This window comes from Typopeltis vanoorti, chromosome 1 (genome assembly GCF_054136105.1).
Source record: "Typopeltis vanoorti isolate ZY-2024b chromosome 1, IOZ_Tvanoo_1.0, whole genome shotgun sequence".
Lineage (NCBI taxonomy): Eukaryota > Metazoa > Arthropoda > Arachnida > Uropygi > Thelyphonidae > Typopeltis > Typopeltis vanoorti.
The window spans coordinates 115453447-115473464 of NC_143549.1; the positions used below are offsets into that span (position 1 = coordinate 115453447).

The 20018-nt window shown below is 35.7% G+C and overlaps 1 protein-coding gene across 3 annotated transcripts in view; it reads left to right on the forward strand.

Annotated features, from left to right (window-relative positions):
- Positions 1–18997, forward strand: part of LOC150110334 (macrophage mannose receptor 1-like) — an 88255-nt gene extending 69258 nt beyond the window's left edge. For all 3 annotated transcript variants that reach the window (XM_090392989.1, XM_090392992.1, XM_090392999.1), the window contains 6 exons: positions 302–476; positions 2324–2476; positions 3333–3440; positions 8122–8286; positions 13928–13996; positions 18629–18997. In XM_090392989.1, coding sequence (XP_090249115.1) covers positions 302–476; positions 2324–2476; positions 3333–3440; positions 8122–8286; positions 13928–13996; positions 18629–18774 — 816 coding nt within the window. In that variant the 3' untranslated portion in view covers positions 18775–18997. The remainder of the gene's footprint in view (positions 1–301; positions 477–2323; positions 2477–3332; positions 3441–8121; positions 8287–13927; positions 13997–18628) is intronic.
- Positions 18998–20018: the final 1021 nt, after the last annotated feature.

A 20018-nucleotide genomic window follows, 5' to 3' on the forward strand; every position in this document is an offset into this window, starting at 1 on the left:
GTTTGTCCCCAAGAGTTCTGAATCACCCTGTATAGCTTATAGTTTAGTTAAAGGATTAAACGGCAAAATTTGGTCTTGCAAATTATAAGAATCGGAGAATTATAATGATAATAACTCATTTTTTATAGTTTAAATTTCTCTCTTAATGAGGTTATGTTAATTGTAAGGCAGCACACATTTCAGCAGCAGAGTATGCTGTATTTTAATCTCAGTTGGACATAATGCATACATACAACAATAATCTAATTTAAATATTTTACTTTTTTTTTAAACCGATATTATCAATTTTTTCCATTTGTAGAAGGAGCAACGCTTTTCATGGACTTCTGGTTGGCCAGTAGTCTATACCGACTGGGGTAGGGACGAACCATCAGAAACCTCTTTGGGACGCCATTGCACAGTTATGACGCTCGATGGCCACTGGTTAACAAAAAACTGTCAAGAGAGACTACCTTTTATCTGCGAAGTGTCACATGGTAAGCTTTTTATCTAATGCAGTTTAATCGTCATTAGAGAATAAGACTGTTTACGGAATATCGGTTTCACCAAGTATTTCATCAATATAATAACATATTTCTATCGAAGACCTTTGGCAGCAAGACTTAAATTATATCAAGTCTGCATTTATGAAAATAGCTTTAATAATTCCATTATAAAGCAAGCCTTAAACAGGTTTTGCCAAAAAAAGGCTCTAATCTCCTACAAATATCTCACTGAATTCAATGCCCATATATCAAAAGAATTTCTGAATGGATTGCTAAAGCTCTAAAACCTCTTAATATTGTATTACCGTTTCGTCTAATATCAGGAAGTTTTCTACTTTCTTTTGTTCACCGAAAGAAAGCTTTCTTCATTCAACCATCCCGGTGTCTAACAGATCCCCCCCCCCAGCTTCTCCCATGTTCCTTTCGGCTGCCTGAGGCCTAGCGATCCATCGTAAAGAACATAAATATGATATTTAGTATAATGACACACACACATATATACATATACTGTACATTGTGTGAGTATGTGTGTTTTTGTGTTGTTGTTGTTCTGGGGTTGTCCTGTGTCTCTCTGTTGTTTCGAGGACGGTGGTATTGTTGTTTATTGAGAGTGTTTGAAGCGTAGCCATTATTTGTGAAGTTTTTGTTGAGATTGTTGTAGTTCATCTTTTAGCTCTTTGTCATTTGACAATACAGACCCGGCACGATGAGCCAGAGTGGAGATCATACCTAACTTCTATGCTGAATAGCTGTGTGAGGACACACGCAGGTTTCTGAAGATCGAGATTTTTAAGGAGTCATGCGTCTTAGTAAGCTTGATGTCTAAAAACGGCAGAGATCCATTTTCTTTAATTTCGATGGCAAACTTGATGTCTGGGTGGAAGTTGTTTAAGGGATTTAAAAAAATGTGAAGGTTATCTACAGTATAACGTATTCTCAAATAAGGAATACATCATCCACGTAACGGAGCCATATTTTAGGTTTTAAGTGTAGCAGTAGAGATGGCCTTTTCTTCGAAATCTCGAAAAAAATCCAGGTCTGTATTGTCAAGTGAGGAGGAGCTAAAAATGAACTACTACACCATCTCAAAGGAACCTTCACACACAATGTCCACGCTTCAAAAACAATCAATCAATAAACAACTATACCGGCGGCTTCAAAACAACACAGAGACACAGGACACTCCCAAGGTTTATATCTCTGTATCCAATATCTGGGTCACTACCCAGACCTGTTTCAACCTTTTTTGAGGTCTCCTCAGAGAGTAGCTAGACCCTAAATACCAAGGTTATAGTAATACGGAGCCTTATCAACTTTACCTATCGAAGTTGCAACAATTTATTAATTTATTACATCTATATCTCCTCCAGAGATTTTTATTAAAAATAAAAACAGCTTGTTGCATCTTCTATAGGTAAAGTTGATAAGGCTCAGTATTACTATAACCTTGTTATTTAGGGTCTAGCTACTCAGTGAGGAGACCTCAAAAACGGTTGAAACCGGTCTGGGTAGTGATCACACCCATAATGCATTGCAGTATACATCTTCTAGCGAGATGTGCTTTACATTCTGGGAAAATACTAAGAATAGTAATCAGAGCTTTACCCAACTTTACAGTGAGTTGCCCTGGTGTTGTACTATCTTTAGTCTTGAACTCTGTTTCAGGCGCAAACTTAATTGTTTGCATACTTGGGATTAGGAGTTAAAATAACCAAGTTTATAAAATAACTTAGTTATCCTAATATACAATATTCCCAAGTTAAAAAATTTATTATATATATATATACAGTATATATATAATAAACACAGATCCATTTTAATTCATTTTGAATTTTTAGATGAACCAGTGGTGACTTTATCGCCAGAAGCCGATACATCATGTCCATCGGATCGGGATGACTGGCTTGATATAGGAGGAGGTTACTGTTATTTCGTAGAAAGCAATAATAAGGCTATTTGGGATGTAGCCAACAGGAAGTGCCTTAAAAGAGGTAACTTTGCTTGAAATAAGTCTTTATTTTATATATAGATAAATAAATAAAAAAAAAAAAAATATATATATATATATGAAAAAAATATAGATTTAATGACTACAAATGAATGTATATATATTATAATGTATACTATATATATATATATATATATATATATATATATATATATATATATATATATATATATACTGTATATATATATATATATATATATATTGCAGGTGCACCTACCAAACATTGGAACGGCAAGTGATGTGCCCCAGTCAGACCGTTTTTCCTCTTTTCATTCTATAAGGTCTTCCCATTACAAACTTAGTGATAAGATATCGCTGTTGTTTTTTGTGTGAAACGGAAAAATGTGAAAAATTCTGCATACGATAATCGTCGTAACTAGCTATATATTGAATAATGGAGATCTGAGGTATTTTGAAAAGATCCATTTGCTCTCAGAGCAAGGATTCTAAAGTGTATAACACTCAATTTATTCTCAATGCTACTGAAATGCAGTACATATACAATGTGTAGATATTTAACCATTGAGTTAGTAACACTGAATTGTGCAGATAAATGAATTTCTCAAATATTGTAAGACACCGAAAATAATTACAAAGAATACAAATATAATTTTCTGGATCTATAATTCTTGTATAATTGAAGTATATTTAGAAAGTATTACAGGAGATTCATTGCTGACAATAGTGAACATCTTATCCATGATAACCCTTAATCTGATTTCACTAACATTTGAAAATTTCTATTACCGAAGGTTTCCTCCATACAGCTGGAGATATTTAAACATATATGATTACTATCATTAACTAACAGATACTTTATATATCTCATTATTTTACAGGAGGAACACTAGCAAGCGTTCACTCTGAAGAAGAGGTGAAAGTTCTGGGAATGCAAATGAAGAATGCACGAACTGCAGTATGGATCGGATTGACAAGAAAACGTGATGGTATATGTGTTTTATAATTAAAGATTTTTCATATATTTCATATAATCTCCTATCTACTTAATCATTATTATTTTCCAGGTGTGTGCAATTCTAAATAAATCGAAACCAGAAATTGCGAAAATTATAGAACCATCGGTTTAATTTCATATACGAGAGAAGTTATGCTGAAAGTGATCAAACAAACACTGAGAGGGAGGTAGATTATAAGAATGCATATTGCAGGAAAAAAGAATTTTCTTTTTAGATATGCAATAGAAATGAAGGGAAAAAAGGTACATTACTGGTAGGCATGATGTGTCTTTTCAGTAATCGTCAATATTACAGATAGGCATCACTTTTAGTTATTCTTCAGCTGAAGCGTATTGTCGTTGACAATCCAGCACAGGGTACCAGTTGGATTTCTCTCCTCTATGAATTTTGTGAGAGTTCCTATTTCTTTGTGGTAATCAAATTCCAGTGAAAGCCTGCTTTGTAGTTTCCGCCGTAGGCTACTCATGAGGGTTCGTTCCAATTCAGTGATGGATGGGTGCTGGTTACTTCTTGTGTGCTTAAGGTAGAAACTGTAAATGACGGCCTAGGCGGAGATGAAGAGGAAATTGCACATTTGTGTTTGTTTGTTCTCTTTTGTATGGACTAAATTCCAGTAGTCCACTTGGCTGTATGCGTAGTGCATATTTCTAAAAACGAGGTAGTTTAATAGGAGATGGTGTAGAAATGGCCATTCGGAGGATTGTGGAAAGTGTAAGTTCTCGGGTGGATGATTTCATGATGTAATCGAAGGTGGTTACGTAAGCATGACTTGACTGAAGTCTCTTACCAGAAGGATTATCCTGATGGATGTAATCTTATTTTCAAAGGAAATCAGGCCTTGGTTTCCCTTATTGAGTGGCTTGCAGAGTTCAGAGTATGTTGTCCAGTTAGTATTGTTCCATAGGAAACGTTTGATTGCCTTTTGAATGTGGTGAATAAATTCTTCAGGGGTGCGGTGAGTATTTTGAGGGTATGCTATAACACACTCGCAGCCATCTGGTTAACTATTAGTACTCTTCCTATAAGTGAAGACATGGAATTAATGATATTCCATTTAGCTAGCACCTGTTAAAACGGTTCAGCAGCTGTGTCCAGTTCAGTGTGTTATATATTCTTCTGTTGCCGAGGTGCACACCTAAGTATCTTTGTCCTTCACTTGATCGGCTACATTCGATCGGAGAATCATTTCTATCCTCCCATTTGCCAGTCGTTCTTGAAGAATTTAATTTGGCACCTAAGACTTGTGCGTATAGTCTGTGTGCTTCCTCGGTTACTGTCATTTCTTCTTGATTTCGAGTTATTACAGTGACGTAATCGAGTTATGCTGATAGGGTTATTTTTTATGTGGATTCCTTATGCTGGTTCGTTTCAAGATGACGGGGCTGTGTACTCTCTTTAAGGAGGGTCTGTGGTCAGTGTGTATAATTTTCCAGAGAGAGAAGACATCCTTGCTTGATCCCTCTAGAGTATGATAAAGTGCGAGTAAGCCGGTTGTTGATTTTTAAACACAGGAGCGAATCTCTGTGTAGCAATTGCACTGTTTCAATGATGAGAAGACAATAGCGAAATGTCTTTAGAACTTCATAAAGGTACTCGTGCTCTACCGTATCGAAAGTCTTTTCCTGATCAAGACTGACAAGTGCGAGGTTTTCATGTTGGCTGTTCGTGACGTGGATGAGATCTCTAATTAAATGGAGTTTTCATGTATTGATCTTCCTGGGACAGAGTACGTTTGATGATGGCCAATAACTTCAGGCAGTGTTGGCTTTATTCGGTTTGCTATAACTTTGAAAATGATTTTGCAATTGGTATTAATTAGGGAGTTTGGACGCCAGTTTTGGATATCCGTGTACTCTCCCTTCTTCGGTATCAATTGCGCTACCGAAGCCTTGACTTAAGGTAGGCTTCTTGCAGTGTTTTGAGGAGAAGTGGTCCGAGTAGAAAACTTGTAAAAACTGACGTGAGACCATAAAGGCCGGGTGGTTTGTTCTTTGCAAGGATGTGCATGCAGCTTTCAGTTCATCTAGCATGATTTTGTTTTCTAAATGGTTCTGATCTGTTCTAGAGATTTTTGTTTTGTTTCTTTCAATATTTCGTGAATGGCATGATGAGATGTTCGTGTGGAACTGTATGCATTCTTGTAGTATTGTAGGATTTCAGAAGTGATTTTACTTGAATCTTCTGTGATGCTGCCATCTTGAAGTCTGATAGCAGAGATGGAGTTTGCTGCATGGCATTTTTTTTCAAAAGAGAAAGCATATTTTGTCGGGCATCTGAAAGATTTATTTGTGTATGCTGTGATCGAAGTAGGGCACCTGTTTCCAATAATTCTGCGTGTATTTGCATGGCTTTGAAGGCAGAATGGTATTCAGGGCTTTCTTCTGGGAGATACTTGAGCTGTTCTTCAAGTTGTTGGATTCTAATGTACCTCTGTTGATTTTTCTGGTGAGTGTAGATCTGCGTAAAGGATTTTATTTGGGATTTTAGGTGGGGCCACCATGTTTTCATCGGTTCTGTATCCACTTTCGAGTGATTGAGGTTGGTTATTAAAGCTTGAGTGTCTCTTATGTAATCTGGATCTTTCAGGATCCAATAGGCATTTCCTGATTTGGATGCTTCCAAAGATAAAAAAGTTACATCTTGACGAAGTAATGATCTGAGATGCAGAAAGGAATGTGTGAGATGTTTCTAACGAGAGGGGAAGGTTTGTTTGGAAATATAGTATCTGTCCAGTCGTACTTGTAGAGTGGCCTACTAGTCGCTGTGATTGCTGACTTCCATGTGTAGGACTTCTTATCTGGATGTTGATGCCTAAAGACGTCGATGAATTCATTATGTTGAGACAGAGAGAGAGAGAGAGAGAGAGAGAGAGAGAGAGAGAGAGAGAGAGAGAGAGAGAGAAAGAGCACTATAGACCAGAGAGCAAAGATGAGATGGTTTATGGAGGTAAAAAGAGAATATCAGAAGGAAGTATTCATGTGTGTTATTGATTATAAGAAAGCTTTTGATTAAGTAGATTACAAGAAACTCTGAATTGTAATGAGATCAGTTGTAATACCTTTGCATCTAATTGTCTTGAGAAGTAAGCTGTTAACCAAAAAGTATTAGTAAAAATCAGTAAAAAGAATCTTTGGAAAAACGGTGTTTTTCCAAATGAGTTTTTAATTTATTTTTTTCGCAAAGACATGAATCACTCAGATTAACACCACTATGCACCTTATTTCAAGAACAGTCAAATCAACTCCAACCTACTGGCTTTCAGTGTTAAGCAACATCTCACCTTCTGCAGATTCAACTTTCTTCAATCTGAATACGTCACAATTATGGAAATCCAAGATCTCCCAACCCACAAATAGATCCCAATCCTAGAAATAAATAGGTTAAAATCAAGGCACGCTCCAATCTTAACAGCGAAAAGTCTTGTGGAGGTAACACTCCAACACTCCACCAATTAGTGGACTCAACACAGATGCATTTTGGTTTCCACCTACCAGGAAAATCTTGGTCTACCCTTAACAGAGTCTGCACCAATCAGGGAAGATATGCAGACCGCCTCTCCGAGTGAGGCACGATTGACTCATCCAGGTACGACTGTGGATCACCCACCACACAATTAGTGATATTACAGCAGAACGTGCCCAACGGTCATACAATGTCGGACTTCGTCCACGGTACACAGCAATCGCAGTCGACTGCATAATCATCTGCGCTTCATGTAGGATTCAGGAGTGTCTCTTTTATGACTACATCATGTATTGTTACGTTACATAGGTATAATGTATAATGCATTAAGTATTATGTTTATATATACTAATGATTATTGTAATGTAACTTTTCATGCGTGAGCCATACGCTACATAAATAAATAAATTTCATTTTTTTAGTGAATATATTATGAGAATAGCTAAGATAGACAAAGACCCAGGTGGAATTAAGATAGGTGGACAAAAGTAAATAATTTAAAATATGCAGATGATAAAACATTCTTAGCAGAAACTAACGAAGATCTGGAGAGTTTGGTTCATTGGTTCATTGGTCAAAGCTGGGCTTAACTTAAACGTCAGCAAAAGAAAAGCGATGGCTTCTGACAAGTAAAACGAATTTATAATAGAGGACGATAAAATAGAAATAGTTGAAAGTTATGAAAAAAAAACTGTGTAAAAACTGACAAAAATTGTGAAATATACAGGTATGAATAAGGCCACCAGGAAAGTTTAACTTTTCAAAATAATGGTACTCTCAGTAGTTAGGTATGGATGTGAAATTCGATTATTGTGAAGAAAGACAGAAAGCGAATTGATTTATTTGAATTATATGCGTAAAGATACTATTAAGATTCTCATGAACTTCACTAACAAGTTAGAAAGTTTTATAGAGCATAAATACAAAACGCTCCTCTGAGGCAATGATCGCTAAACAGAAGTTGATGTACAGGGTATAATCAAAATAATGAAAAAAGCTGCAAACTGTTTGGATAAAGTTTAAATAATTAGCTGTAGGATGTTAAAACACCACGAATTCAACGTCAGATAGACTGCTGCAAGACATGAAAAAAAGTGAAATTATCCATTTCCAGTATTAAAAATTACTTGTATACCTATAATCTCATTACTTTACAATAAATAACTGAAATGTTCTATCTCATTCGCAGGTGGCTTCGCATGGCATGATAACAGTTCTGTTGAATTCACAAATTGGGAAATTGGTGAGCCTAGCAGTAAGGACGAGAAATGTGTTGAAGTTCTTTTGCCTTCTTTAAAATGGAATGACGCTGACTGCAGGAATGAGTTGGGCTATATCTGCAAGACTAAGAAAGGTAAATGCAATATTAAATTCTTCCTACATTTTCTCGTTCTTCGTTGTTATCTAATTTCCAAATTATATTACAGTTCTCTAAATAATAATAATAATAATAATAATAATAATAATAATAATACTTTTTTGCTTAATTCACTTAATCTGCTTAAGAGTACTTAATTCTTTATAAATATACATATATATTTTTTAAAACTAACTAAACATTTATCCATCGTGTTTATATATTGGCACAAATATTCATCCAGTTCACTATATAATGCAGCATTTACAGCGCACAGTTCAATAGTAATAATAACAATAATAATAATAATGGCATGATTTTGTATCAATATTTATATTTTTTTGCATTTTTTGTTTTGTGTTTTCCTTTTGATATTTTTTATAGATTCTGTGTTTAATACAGATATTTTACTTCTCTACAAAACGTCTCTACAAAAAAGATATATATCTATATCTATATCTATATCTACAGGGTGTTCGGGATAAATTTGACATATTTATAATTAATTATATTTTTCCGTAAGTTACATGTATTAACACACACTTCTCTTCATTTAAAAGTTTGGACCCTTCTTCATTCATATACAAGATGTCAGACAGGATGGATAGCTGGAACCCACCTGAATCATGGAAGAGAATAACTTGTATCATGATGATTCGTGCCCGCCATCAAAATAAGGATATTACGACTGCTGCCCAATGCTCCCTGAATACAGAAAAAACAATCAGGCATGAACTAGAGACTTGCAATGGTGACTACGAGGATGTAGCAAGAAGAAAGATCCCTAGCAGATGATCTGATTGCGTTCGTACAGCAGAATTCCTCGCAAATCTGCCGGAACAGGTGTTGAAGAACCCTGGCATTGGAATTCGGGCTTTGTTCGTGGAGTTGCTAACTGTAGTCAAGCCCTGGATAACAAGGGTAGCCAATGGTAGGCCGTATGTATGGCAGCAGGATTCGGCCCCTTGCCACACCTCTGGGAAAAGTCAAAAATGGTTGTCTGAAAATTTCTACGACTTCACCAGTCCAAATGTTTGGCCTCCAAACTCCCCAGACCTTAACCCCATGGATTATTTTGTATGGGGCGCAGTTGAAAAAGACACCAATCGCACTTCCAGTAATACAAAAGCCCAGTTAATGGATAAAATTAAAACAGTTTTTGCGGCCCTTCCCAGGGAGACTGTAGCATCAGCTTGTTCGAGGTTCCGAAGCAGAATTGAAGCTGTGATCGATGCTAATGGTGGTTATTTTGAGTAAATCTTGTTGATAGTATTGTAATTAACTCTGCCTGTAATGTTTTTTTGTCAATTCATTAAATTTAATAGATACAAAGAAGATTTTCTTTTTCCTTACGAAACTGTCAAATTTATCCCGAACACCCTGTATATATCTCTCTCTCCCTCTCTCTCTCTCTCTCTCTCTCTCTCTCTCTCTCTCTCTCTATATATATATATATATATATATATATATATAAATATATATATATAAATTATTTTTATTTTTCAACATATATATATATATATATATAAATTATTTTTATTTTTCAACATAATCTCCCTTAAGACTAATACATTTATTTCAAAGGGTCTCCAGCGCCATTATCCCGTCTCTGCAGTGCTCCTCAGTAACATTCGCAAATTACCCCTCTACAGCTGCAATTACCTCTTGTTCGAGGAGCAACGCTGACCAGCGAGAAAGATTTTTAGTTTTGGGAAGAGATAGAAGTCAGTGGGAGCCAAATGTGAGGAATAGGGTGGATATTCCAACAACTCATTGTGCAGATGTCTTAATTTTTCCCACTGTCAAAACATCTTTGTGGGCAGGTACATTTTCCTGATAAAAGATGATTTTTTTCTTCTGCAAACCAGGTCTTTTCTCATTATTTTTTTCGTCTAGTATGGTTAGAAGATCGGAATAATATTCTGCCGTTATTGTTTTGCCCTTTTCAAGACAATTAATAAACAAAATACATTTAGTATTTAGCAAAATGCCAAAACACCGATACCATGACCTTTCCTGCTGATGGAACAAACTTTGTCTTCTTCCCCGCTGAACAACCATCTTCTGTTCATTTTGACTGCTGTATGGATTCTGGTGTGTAATGGTGTATCCAATTCTCATCCATATTAATAGATGGACGCACAAAATGAGTTTTGTTCTTTTTAAAACGCTCCAAGAGATTTTCATGCGAATGCGTTTAGTCCGCTGTGAGCAAGCACGGGACCCATCTTGCGCAAAGCTTTTTCATTTTCAATTCTTCATGCAAAATATATCCGTACACGTTCTTTTGAAATGCCTATAGTCTCTGCAATTTCACACATTTTGACTCGCCGGTCATCTAATAGCATACCTTCATTTGATCAATGATTTTTGGTGTTGTTACACTTTTTGGACATCCTTCACGTGGACCGTTTTCAAGGCTGGTATGCCATGTTTAAACTGGGCAGAGCATTTCTTAATTGTCGAAAATGAAGGAGAAGCGTGTGCCCATAAACGTTAATGAAACTTCGAATTAAATTCTTTTGGCGTTAAACTTTCTTTCACAAAGAATTTTATAACTTTATTTTATTTTATAACTTAATTTTATATTTTATAATTTTACATTTCAAGGGATACAGACAACACTTTTGCTTTAGACAGCTGTTTAAAACAAACTACTTGATGGAATGACTTGCAATTTCACATGGATACTTACAACACATCTATCAACTTACAGAAAGAAATCTTGCCGATAGTGTTGCCATCTATGGTCGAGGCCGAGACCGTTTCATACAACCTTCGTATATATATATATATATATATATATATATGTTGACTGTGGTGTTCTTATCTGATATGTTGTTCTGGTTGCTCTGAAGGTTGGACTGAAATAATGTTTTAGCTTTAGTGTATAGTGGCAGAAGTGTTTCACTTTTTATATTGTGTGTTCTATTCTTGTTTCTAGTATAAGTTTAGATTGTCATAGTTGTTCTTAGAAAATTAGTTTTACATTTTATTTAGCAACAATTGTAATCAGTTTAGTTTGCAGTCGGTATTGAATGAAAATTATGTATTTGCGTACCTTAAAATGTTTTCACGTAATATTCATATATTAGTATTTTCAAGTTTCTCGGAGCAATATCTTTTAATCGATATAGTTTGCTTGCAATTATCATGAGTTTATTGCGCAAATAATTTGAATTGCTATTCCAACTTTGATTAGCATCGAAGTATAGTCCGAGGTCGTGTATTGTTATCACCTATGTGATGATTGTGGATTTTAGTTCAGCACTTTGTGGATGAATGTCGGATAGTGATATATGTAGTGTCTATAGGTACGACTCTAGGTTTTTGAATATCATTAGCATTGTTTTTGCAAGTTGTATTCATATGCCGTTTTCAGTTAGCAAGTTGGTGAACAGACTCGTATCGTGTTGCATATTTGTGTAACCTATATTTGCGTTGTGAATGGATACTGTGGCTGAGTCGTCTGCGTTTGGGAAGATATTACTGTTTAGGGGAAGATGGCTAATATCTTGTGTTTGTATATATATTAAACATAATAGAACAGGGAGATAGAACAGCTTTTTGTGATATTCTAGACGTTACTGGTACCTATTTGTTTGCTGTAAGTTGATCCTATAGCTGTGATGTGCCTTCTGTTTTTTAATGATGAAGATGACAATTACAAATTAATTAATTTTAATTATTCATGCAGTCCGAAGACTTATCGCTGGAGTCTAAATCTATCCCAACTCACCCTGAATCGATGTACAGACAACGCACTCACAGCTGACTCTGGCAACCCATTCCATTTATTCACAATTGTCCAAACAAAACAAAAAAAAAATCGTATCCTCTCTATTTCTCCTATCAACCAACTTCTGAAATCCACACACACACACCTTCATAGGAAAACATTCCACACAAAACTCATTATCTTGTTCATTTCCCTGTGAATCCTATTCACCTCTTCCTCATTCCAAAGAAACTCAGGGGAACAAACGTGAGCACATTAATCCAGATGTGGGCATATAAAAGCCTTATAAAGCGGAATAACAACTACATTATCTCTACTTGTTAATATGACATATTGCTAATGACAACCTTAGCAATATGTCCTCTAAACTTTAATTCTTTGTTTACCGCCACACTAAATCTTAACTTCATCTAGTTCCTGGAGTGCAGTGACATCAATATGATAGACGGCTTGTAATCTGTTTATTCCAAAATGCATACCATTACATATCTCCACACTAAACTCATAACCATTATCTTCTGCGCATACTGGAGGCCTATTAAATAATCCTGCAAACGCTTCACATTATCTTGATAAACTATTGCCCTACCTAATTTCGCATCATCAGGAAACAACTGACTGTGTACATTCAAGTTATTCTCTGTATCATTCATGTGCAGATCACTCAGCAATGGTCCTAGCACACCACTAGCTTCCTGTTTTCGACCTCATGCTGCCCCTCCATATAAACCTTTTTGATATCAGTTCAGCGCGCACCCTCTTACCCACTTTCGTATCCAATGTCAACCAGAGACATATCCATTCTCTTTTGTTCTAATTTTATAACGGTGTTCCAGATGGTATTATGTTAAATACCTTTCCAAATCCAGCAAAATCATAGCGTAGCCATTTACGTTATCCAACTCAACTGTTACTCAATTATGAAAAAAAGCAAATAAATTACTAAGGCATGATCGACCCTTCAGAATGCTATGTTGACCCTCATACAAGACATAAAATTAATATTATAGTCTTGTAATGACTAAGAATAAATTAAGTTTCATTATTAATTTTCCAGTTTATTTATACTCATTCTTTCACTTTCCATCGATTTTAATTATTGCAGTTTTTGTTTAGTTGAAAATGTTTTACTGCCCACCAGAGATACACACGTATGGCAAATGGCTCGTTGTACAATTGAGTCTAACACTTCTGCATTAGGTCTTCATGCTGTTTCCAAAATACTGGCACCTGTCCTCCGGTCCCAATTATCTGCAAGCGGTCAAATTGGCTTACGTCCCTACGTTTCCCAATTCCTTCCAGATATTTACTGACTACGCACAGGAGATAGGTGTTGCCAATTTATAGTAGCCGCACTTGATATATCAAGTCGGATTTCGTTATCGCGCCGAACATGTAAATCAATATTTGTGTGGGGAGGGAGGGGGGGTGTTACGAATGCATAACTAATTCACGGTATATATATATATATATATATATATATATATATATGCACAATAATGAGAATCTTCACAGTCTGTTCTATAGTAGTGTATCTTTTGGCGAAATATCTCATAACATATTGTATAAAATGGGCTGCTTATATATTGAAATAAACATAGTATGAAACTGAAAATATATACGGATTGATTTATGATCACCGTCTTAAAATTTAACTATAAAGCCAAATCTCGATACGTGATTTTTAGAGCCAGATATATTACACATTACGTGGTATTTTACTTTTAGCGCTGATATGTTTAGATTAAGAAATTAGAAAGAAACTTAGTCAATGACCTATCTAGTCCCTCGTGAATGAGATATGATTTAGAAATATTGCTTTATAATAAAAATCGTACGCATTATAACTTTTAAATCTAGTGGTGTTTATAAAAAATTGAAATTACTTATATATTATAGTTCCTCACTATAAATCATTTAAGAGGATAACAGACGATAAAACATCAGAAGAGTGTCAGTTATGTGGCGGTAAGTATATAATCATGGTCTTGAGAATTATAAATATTAAATTATTTTCATAACTAAACTTAAATTTTGAATGAAATCTTTCCAATCAACTTTTGATGCTGATATATTCATACTCAAGCAAGATTCTTAACTGAAAGTCCAACTGAATTACATTTTTAGGTTACATGTCTTAATATTGTTCTGTACATATTCGTTGTATAACAATAGCAAACTGTTTGACTGACTTCGTATTAAAATTCAATCAAACAACGTCAGTCGCAATCACAGCTCAGGATTTGTTTGTGTTTAATTATACTCGTCAACTTCACGCAATAGAATACTGAAAATGTATAATACTATATGAACACTGCGTTTGAATAAATAATTCAGCATAAAAATAGGAAAATATTTATTTCTTGTAGAGCAGCTGGGGGGGGGGCGGACTTAGTTCTTTAGAAAAAACTTATCCGGAAGGCTATTCGAAAGGACTGCATGAAATTCGAAAGAGAGAAATGGTTCTTGGTTTGAAGCTACACTTTGAGTAGATGTGTTGATTAAGATTTACCATATTTTTACAGGATCAACAGAGAGCAGAGGAATGATGGTGGTGGTCTGTTCATTCAAATAGCGCTCATGAAAATGTCCTTGTGATCAAATAAACACACCAGCATGATCTTGAACTGCGAAAGTGATATTCGTGTTTTTTTCGGACGTGGCGGACTCGCGGTTTTCCACGGCATGCTTTGGCGATTTGTTTCGAGACCATACTGTAAGCACAAGGTTTCGTCACTCGTAATCACTCTCTGAAACATGTGCTTATTTGCAGAAAGATCAGATGCAACTTGAACCCGCCACTGCTTCTGTTCATTCGTCAAGATCTTAGCCACAAAACTTCGCATAAATTTTCGCATGCCCAATTCTTCAGTTAAAATTAACCTGACTGTTTCTCAATTCATTTGCAATTCATCAGCCAGAACACATAAGTGAGTGTCCCCTCTATTTGTTTGTAGAGCCTCCCTCCTCACTTCAGCCCAACAGCCAAGAGTGCCCAATACAGCCCACTCTGATTTACAATTCAGCACTCTAGGCCTACTCTCAATTGACATGCTTCAGCTTCATTACTTAGTGCGAAACGTTCGTGCACGTACAAGGTGGTCTAAAAAGTTCTCGGCCTAACAATAAAAAAACGAATTTATAATTTCAAAATTATTTTCATTTTTCAACATAATCTCCCCTAAGACTAATACATTTATTCCAGCCATGCTCCAGGGCCATTATCCAGTTGCTGTAGTAAGATCTCAAAATACCCTTCTACAGTTGCAATCACCTCTTGATTTGAATAAAAATGCTCCCTAGCGAGGAAGAGTTTTAGTTTTGGGAAGACACAGAAGTCGGAAGGAGCCAAATGTGTGGAACAGGGTGGATGTCTTAACAATTCATAGTGCAGATCCCTTAATTTTCCAATTGCAAAAAACACTTTCGTGGCAGGGGCATTGTCCTGATGAAAGATCAAAAAATCGAGTCTCTTCAACCGGATCTTTCCTCACAATTATTTTCGTCTAGTCTGGTTAAGAAATCGGAATAATATTCCCCGGTTATTGTTTTACCCTTTTCAAGATAATTAATAAACAAAATACCTTTAGCATTTCAAAACACCGATGCCATGACCATTCCTGCTGATGGAACCGACGTTGTCTTCTTTGGTGCTGAACAACCGGCTTGACTGTTGTTTGAATTCTGGTGGAATGGTGAATGCAAGTCTCATTCATAGTAATAAATCGGCGCATAAGATCACTTTTATTATTGTTAAAACGTTTCAAGCACTGGCCAGAGATTTTCATGCAAGTGCGTTTTTCATCTGCTGTGAACTAACGCGGCACTGGTCTTGCGAAATGCTTTTTTATATGCAATAATTCTTCATGTAAAATATATATTCTACACGTTCTTTTGACATGCATATAGTCTCAGCAATTTCTCGCACTTTGACTCGCCGGTCATCCAATACCATATCGTGCACTTGATCATTGATTTCTGGTGGTTGTACACTTTTTGGACATCCTTCACGTGGATCATCTTCAAGGCTGGTACGAACACGTTTATATTCGGCAGGCCGTTTCTTAGTTGCCGAAAACGAAGAAGAAGAGTGCCCATAAACGTTTATGAACTTCGACGAATTTATTTTGCCGTTAAAACTTCTTTTATAAAGAATTTTATAACAGAACGATACATTTCAAGGGATACAGACAAGACGTTTGCTTCAGACAGCTGTATAAAACAAGCTGCTTGACGGAATGACTTCACATGGATGCTTACAACACATCTACTAACTGAGAGAAAAAAATCTTGCCGATAGTGTCGCAATCTATGGTCGAGGCCGAGAACCTTCAGACCACTTTCGTATCTTATTTTATTTTGTTTCCTGATGATGGCAATTCGACGTTTCCGAAATAATAGAAATATTAGTTAAATTTGGTTTAGTTAATAATATTAGTCTACGTTGTACGTTCCTTAAAAATACCGTTAGAAACCCATGATCGTTGATCTGTCAGCACTAGGAAACACTGTAGAAGTTTAAGGACATTTTATAAGCATAAAGTTATAGACTGTTTTAATTTATCCATGGAGAGGAACAGAGTAAACAGTTTACTTTCCCATTTGGGACGACCAACGATAAAAATCTAGAAGTAGAACACCCCTGATTGGTTTAAAAGAATAAAACATTAGTAAAATTTGAAGTACTGTTTAGTTTCTTCATCCTGTGTGTGTTATTTCTTCCAGTCATTACATAAAATTACAAATAGAAGATTTCTATGTTGCAAGATAACATTTTTTGTTTTCTTCTAATACTGCAGATAAGAAGTAAACTCTATTTAGCAAAAAGGAGAAATGATTTCATCAGTAATGAAATGAGTATTTAGAGAAGAGTAAAGCCAACAGAATTTATTCTGAGTCCTTTGTCGTAAGAGGTAATTTGCTATAGCAGCGTAATTCGTTTCTGATAAGTTGTTTGAACTAAAGTCTACTAAGGAAGAACAAGAAGATATATTTATTCAGTTTAATGAAAAAGAATTATTTAAGAAGAATATTAGCTCTGAGTCAGAGATGACTGGTTTGAGGTCTAATTGTATTCAATGTAATTGTATTAGATCTAATTGCATTAGAAAGCCAAAGTTGTTACTTCCATAATGAAGGTATAATTAGTTCAGGAATGGAGAGTGTTGTCGGAGTTATTCATGTTTTTTCTGATATCTTTCTGTGAAAAGACCAAAGAAAACAAGCGCTGGGCTATTCTTGATAATGCAAGGATTGCCGTAGTCGATTTTGTAGGAAGAGGACAAGTTCGGTTGTGTTAGGATGTTACAACACAGACATGGCAGAGGCATTAACAAGGAAGAGTAGCCGTTGGATTCAGTAGCTCTGAAGGAGGGGAAGATCAGGAGCTCATGTGCTCTTTGAATCTTCTGCTCAAAAAGCAATTGGGTCTCTGAAAGTGTGATTTGGATTTCTCGACTGATGGTTTACATCTATTCTGAATTCCAGTGTTGCTTTGGTGCGAAGTTGGAGTCACTTGTAATGTGCTGAATGTTATTTCCAATAGGGTGGTACACTTCATGCTATGCCAAGCTTGGATATTGGTTTGCGGTATTGTTAGCGGTTATTCTGTCAGAGCAGATGTGTTGGAAGAATTTGAGAGTGAAAAAAAATATTCAGACTATGGAAAGGAGTCGAAGTCATTTGTTGCATCCCTTATGGCTCTGTGATGGCGCAAAGATATTTAGAAATGAGAGTAATTGCTAGGATATCGTAACCATGGCAGTATATATTAAAGCTGAATTAGTAAAGAAAAGAAACTTGGGCGATATTAGTTGGATATACGAAGGTATAGCTGAAACCCGCACTATAATTGACATAGACGAAGTGTGTAGGAACGAGAATGAAAATTACCTCTTAGTCTAGGGTTATTATGTGTGTTTTCTTTCCTAAGCGGCTATTGATTCTTTTTGGGGAATTTCGTATTAAAATTACAATAATAGAAATAATTAGGAAATGCCTCCTTGGAACTTTTTTATCTTTCTTCTCTTAAGAAATTAGATTACCAAAGAGTAAAACATTGAATAAACTGAGATGAGATTAGGAGTAGCTATAATCCTGATCGAAATGTTCGTATATGCATAATGAGCCATTTAAACAAATTTACGACGATCTCTGCAATTCTCTAATAAACGTATTACTTTACTTTTTTACTGGAAGGGATACCTGCTGTTCAAATCATCGTTATCAATGGCATATGTATATATGAAACAATGCAACATGTCGCATATTTTAACTTTAATAGCATGCGTGAAAAAAAGTAAAACATTTTTACCATTCGGTATTCGGTGTTCACTTATTCCAACTTCAATAACAATTGTAATTTCTTTAGCCAACAATTATTTACTATTATTTGTTATAAGTATTGATTTTTATGCTCCTAACATGTCTGCTTATGTCTAACAGCGGTCATATATTGTTGAAGAATTGGACAAATAGCTTGTCAAAAATAACAATAGATATTTATTATCATTTTCTAAAATAATGTTTTATGACAAGTTTTAAGCCTTTTTAATATTTGGATATCAGAAAGAATTTCAGTTGAAGGTTCTCATTTTGCAGGTGGAATTGCTGGAATAGCAGTGGCTGCATTAGTAGTAGTGAGTCTGCTTTCAGCCCTAGCGATATTTCTTTACTTCAAGAGGAGAAGGAGGAGCACGATCGCGGCACAATTCTCCCTTTTAAGCAGACTAAGAGATGATCAATAACTCGTTCAAACAATGCATTATTTCCAAACTTCGCTCGAACGGAAGATGATGATGTTAGAAATTTAGGACGATGAAGTGTTGTACATTTCAATCCCTTTCCGCCAGACAACGAATGAATCAAGGAGCCTAAGATTGACAAACTGTTCTCCATACATGTAATAAAGTGTTAATTAAAATGCTTATTTTGTTTTAACGTAGAAAAATAAATATGACTATTAATAACTTATAACTGTCTTGAGGCAGTTTATTCGCAAATATTTAATTCGTCGATTACTTCAGATTTCTTCTTTTTTTCTTAACATTCATATACCAAAACGTTATGAATAAACAAAAGGGAAGTAGCATTTTGTACAGTGCTTCTGTTTGAGGAAACTAAATCAAACTAAATCTGTGCCATTAATGGGCTGCTGACCAGCATCATGTACCCCCCCCCCCCCTCTAGCCAAACATATCTCGCTTTACACTTCTGTGACCAGTTTTCCCAAACGATGTTTGGCGACACTGGCGAGAACAGCAGCCACACATGGACAGCTTCCTAGTCGGAGACAATGCCAACGAGATCATTAGTTGATAGGTGGACTTCACCAGCCTGTGAAATATCTGCGCTTTGCATATCGGGAGCCTGAAGCGGCTGTTGACTTGGTTGATTCCAAGAATTACATGGTTCCGGTTTTTTTTTTTAACTTTCTTCTTACATATCGTATGGGTAAAAGTCTTATGATCATGCTGAACACTGCAGTTAAACGGTTTCTCAGGCCACTAGTGAGATATTACATGAGACATAATCCAATAATAACGCATCAGGAAATTTCCCAACAGATAGCATATAATTCTGTATCATTTCCCCTGGCAGGTAAACTCTGATGTACAGAAGAAATTCTCTCACTGTAGAATGTGATTGTTTGTTTGTGTGTGTGTGTGTACGCGCGTATGCACGTATGCGTGTGGGTCCTTTATACTCACTCCACTGCCTAATTAATTAACTATTTCTTGACATCAATTTACCACGAAAATGAACATCAGAAAATCTGACAGTATTTCAGATCCATAAACTTCCCCTCAAAAACAATCTGCAACCAAAATATAAAAATAAATAAAATAACACCAAAAGTCCATTTGAAAACCTGACGTCGATAATATTCATGGTGTGAAAAGAAATTTAAAGAATGCTTAACAACTTTTAGAAACTAAAACCAGATTTACCATTCTGAACTTAACCTCAACTAGGCGCCTCACCCTCTACC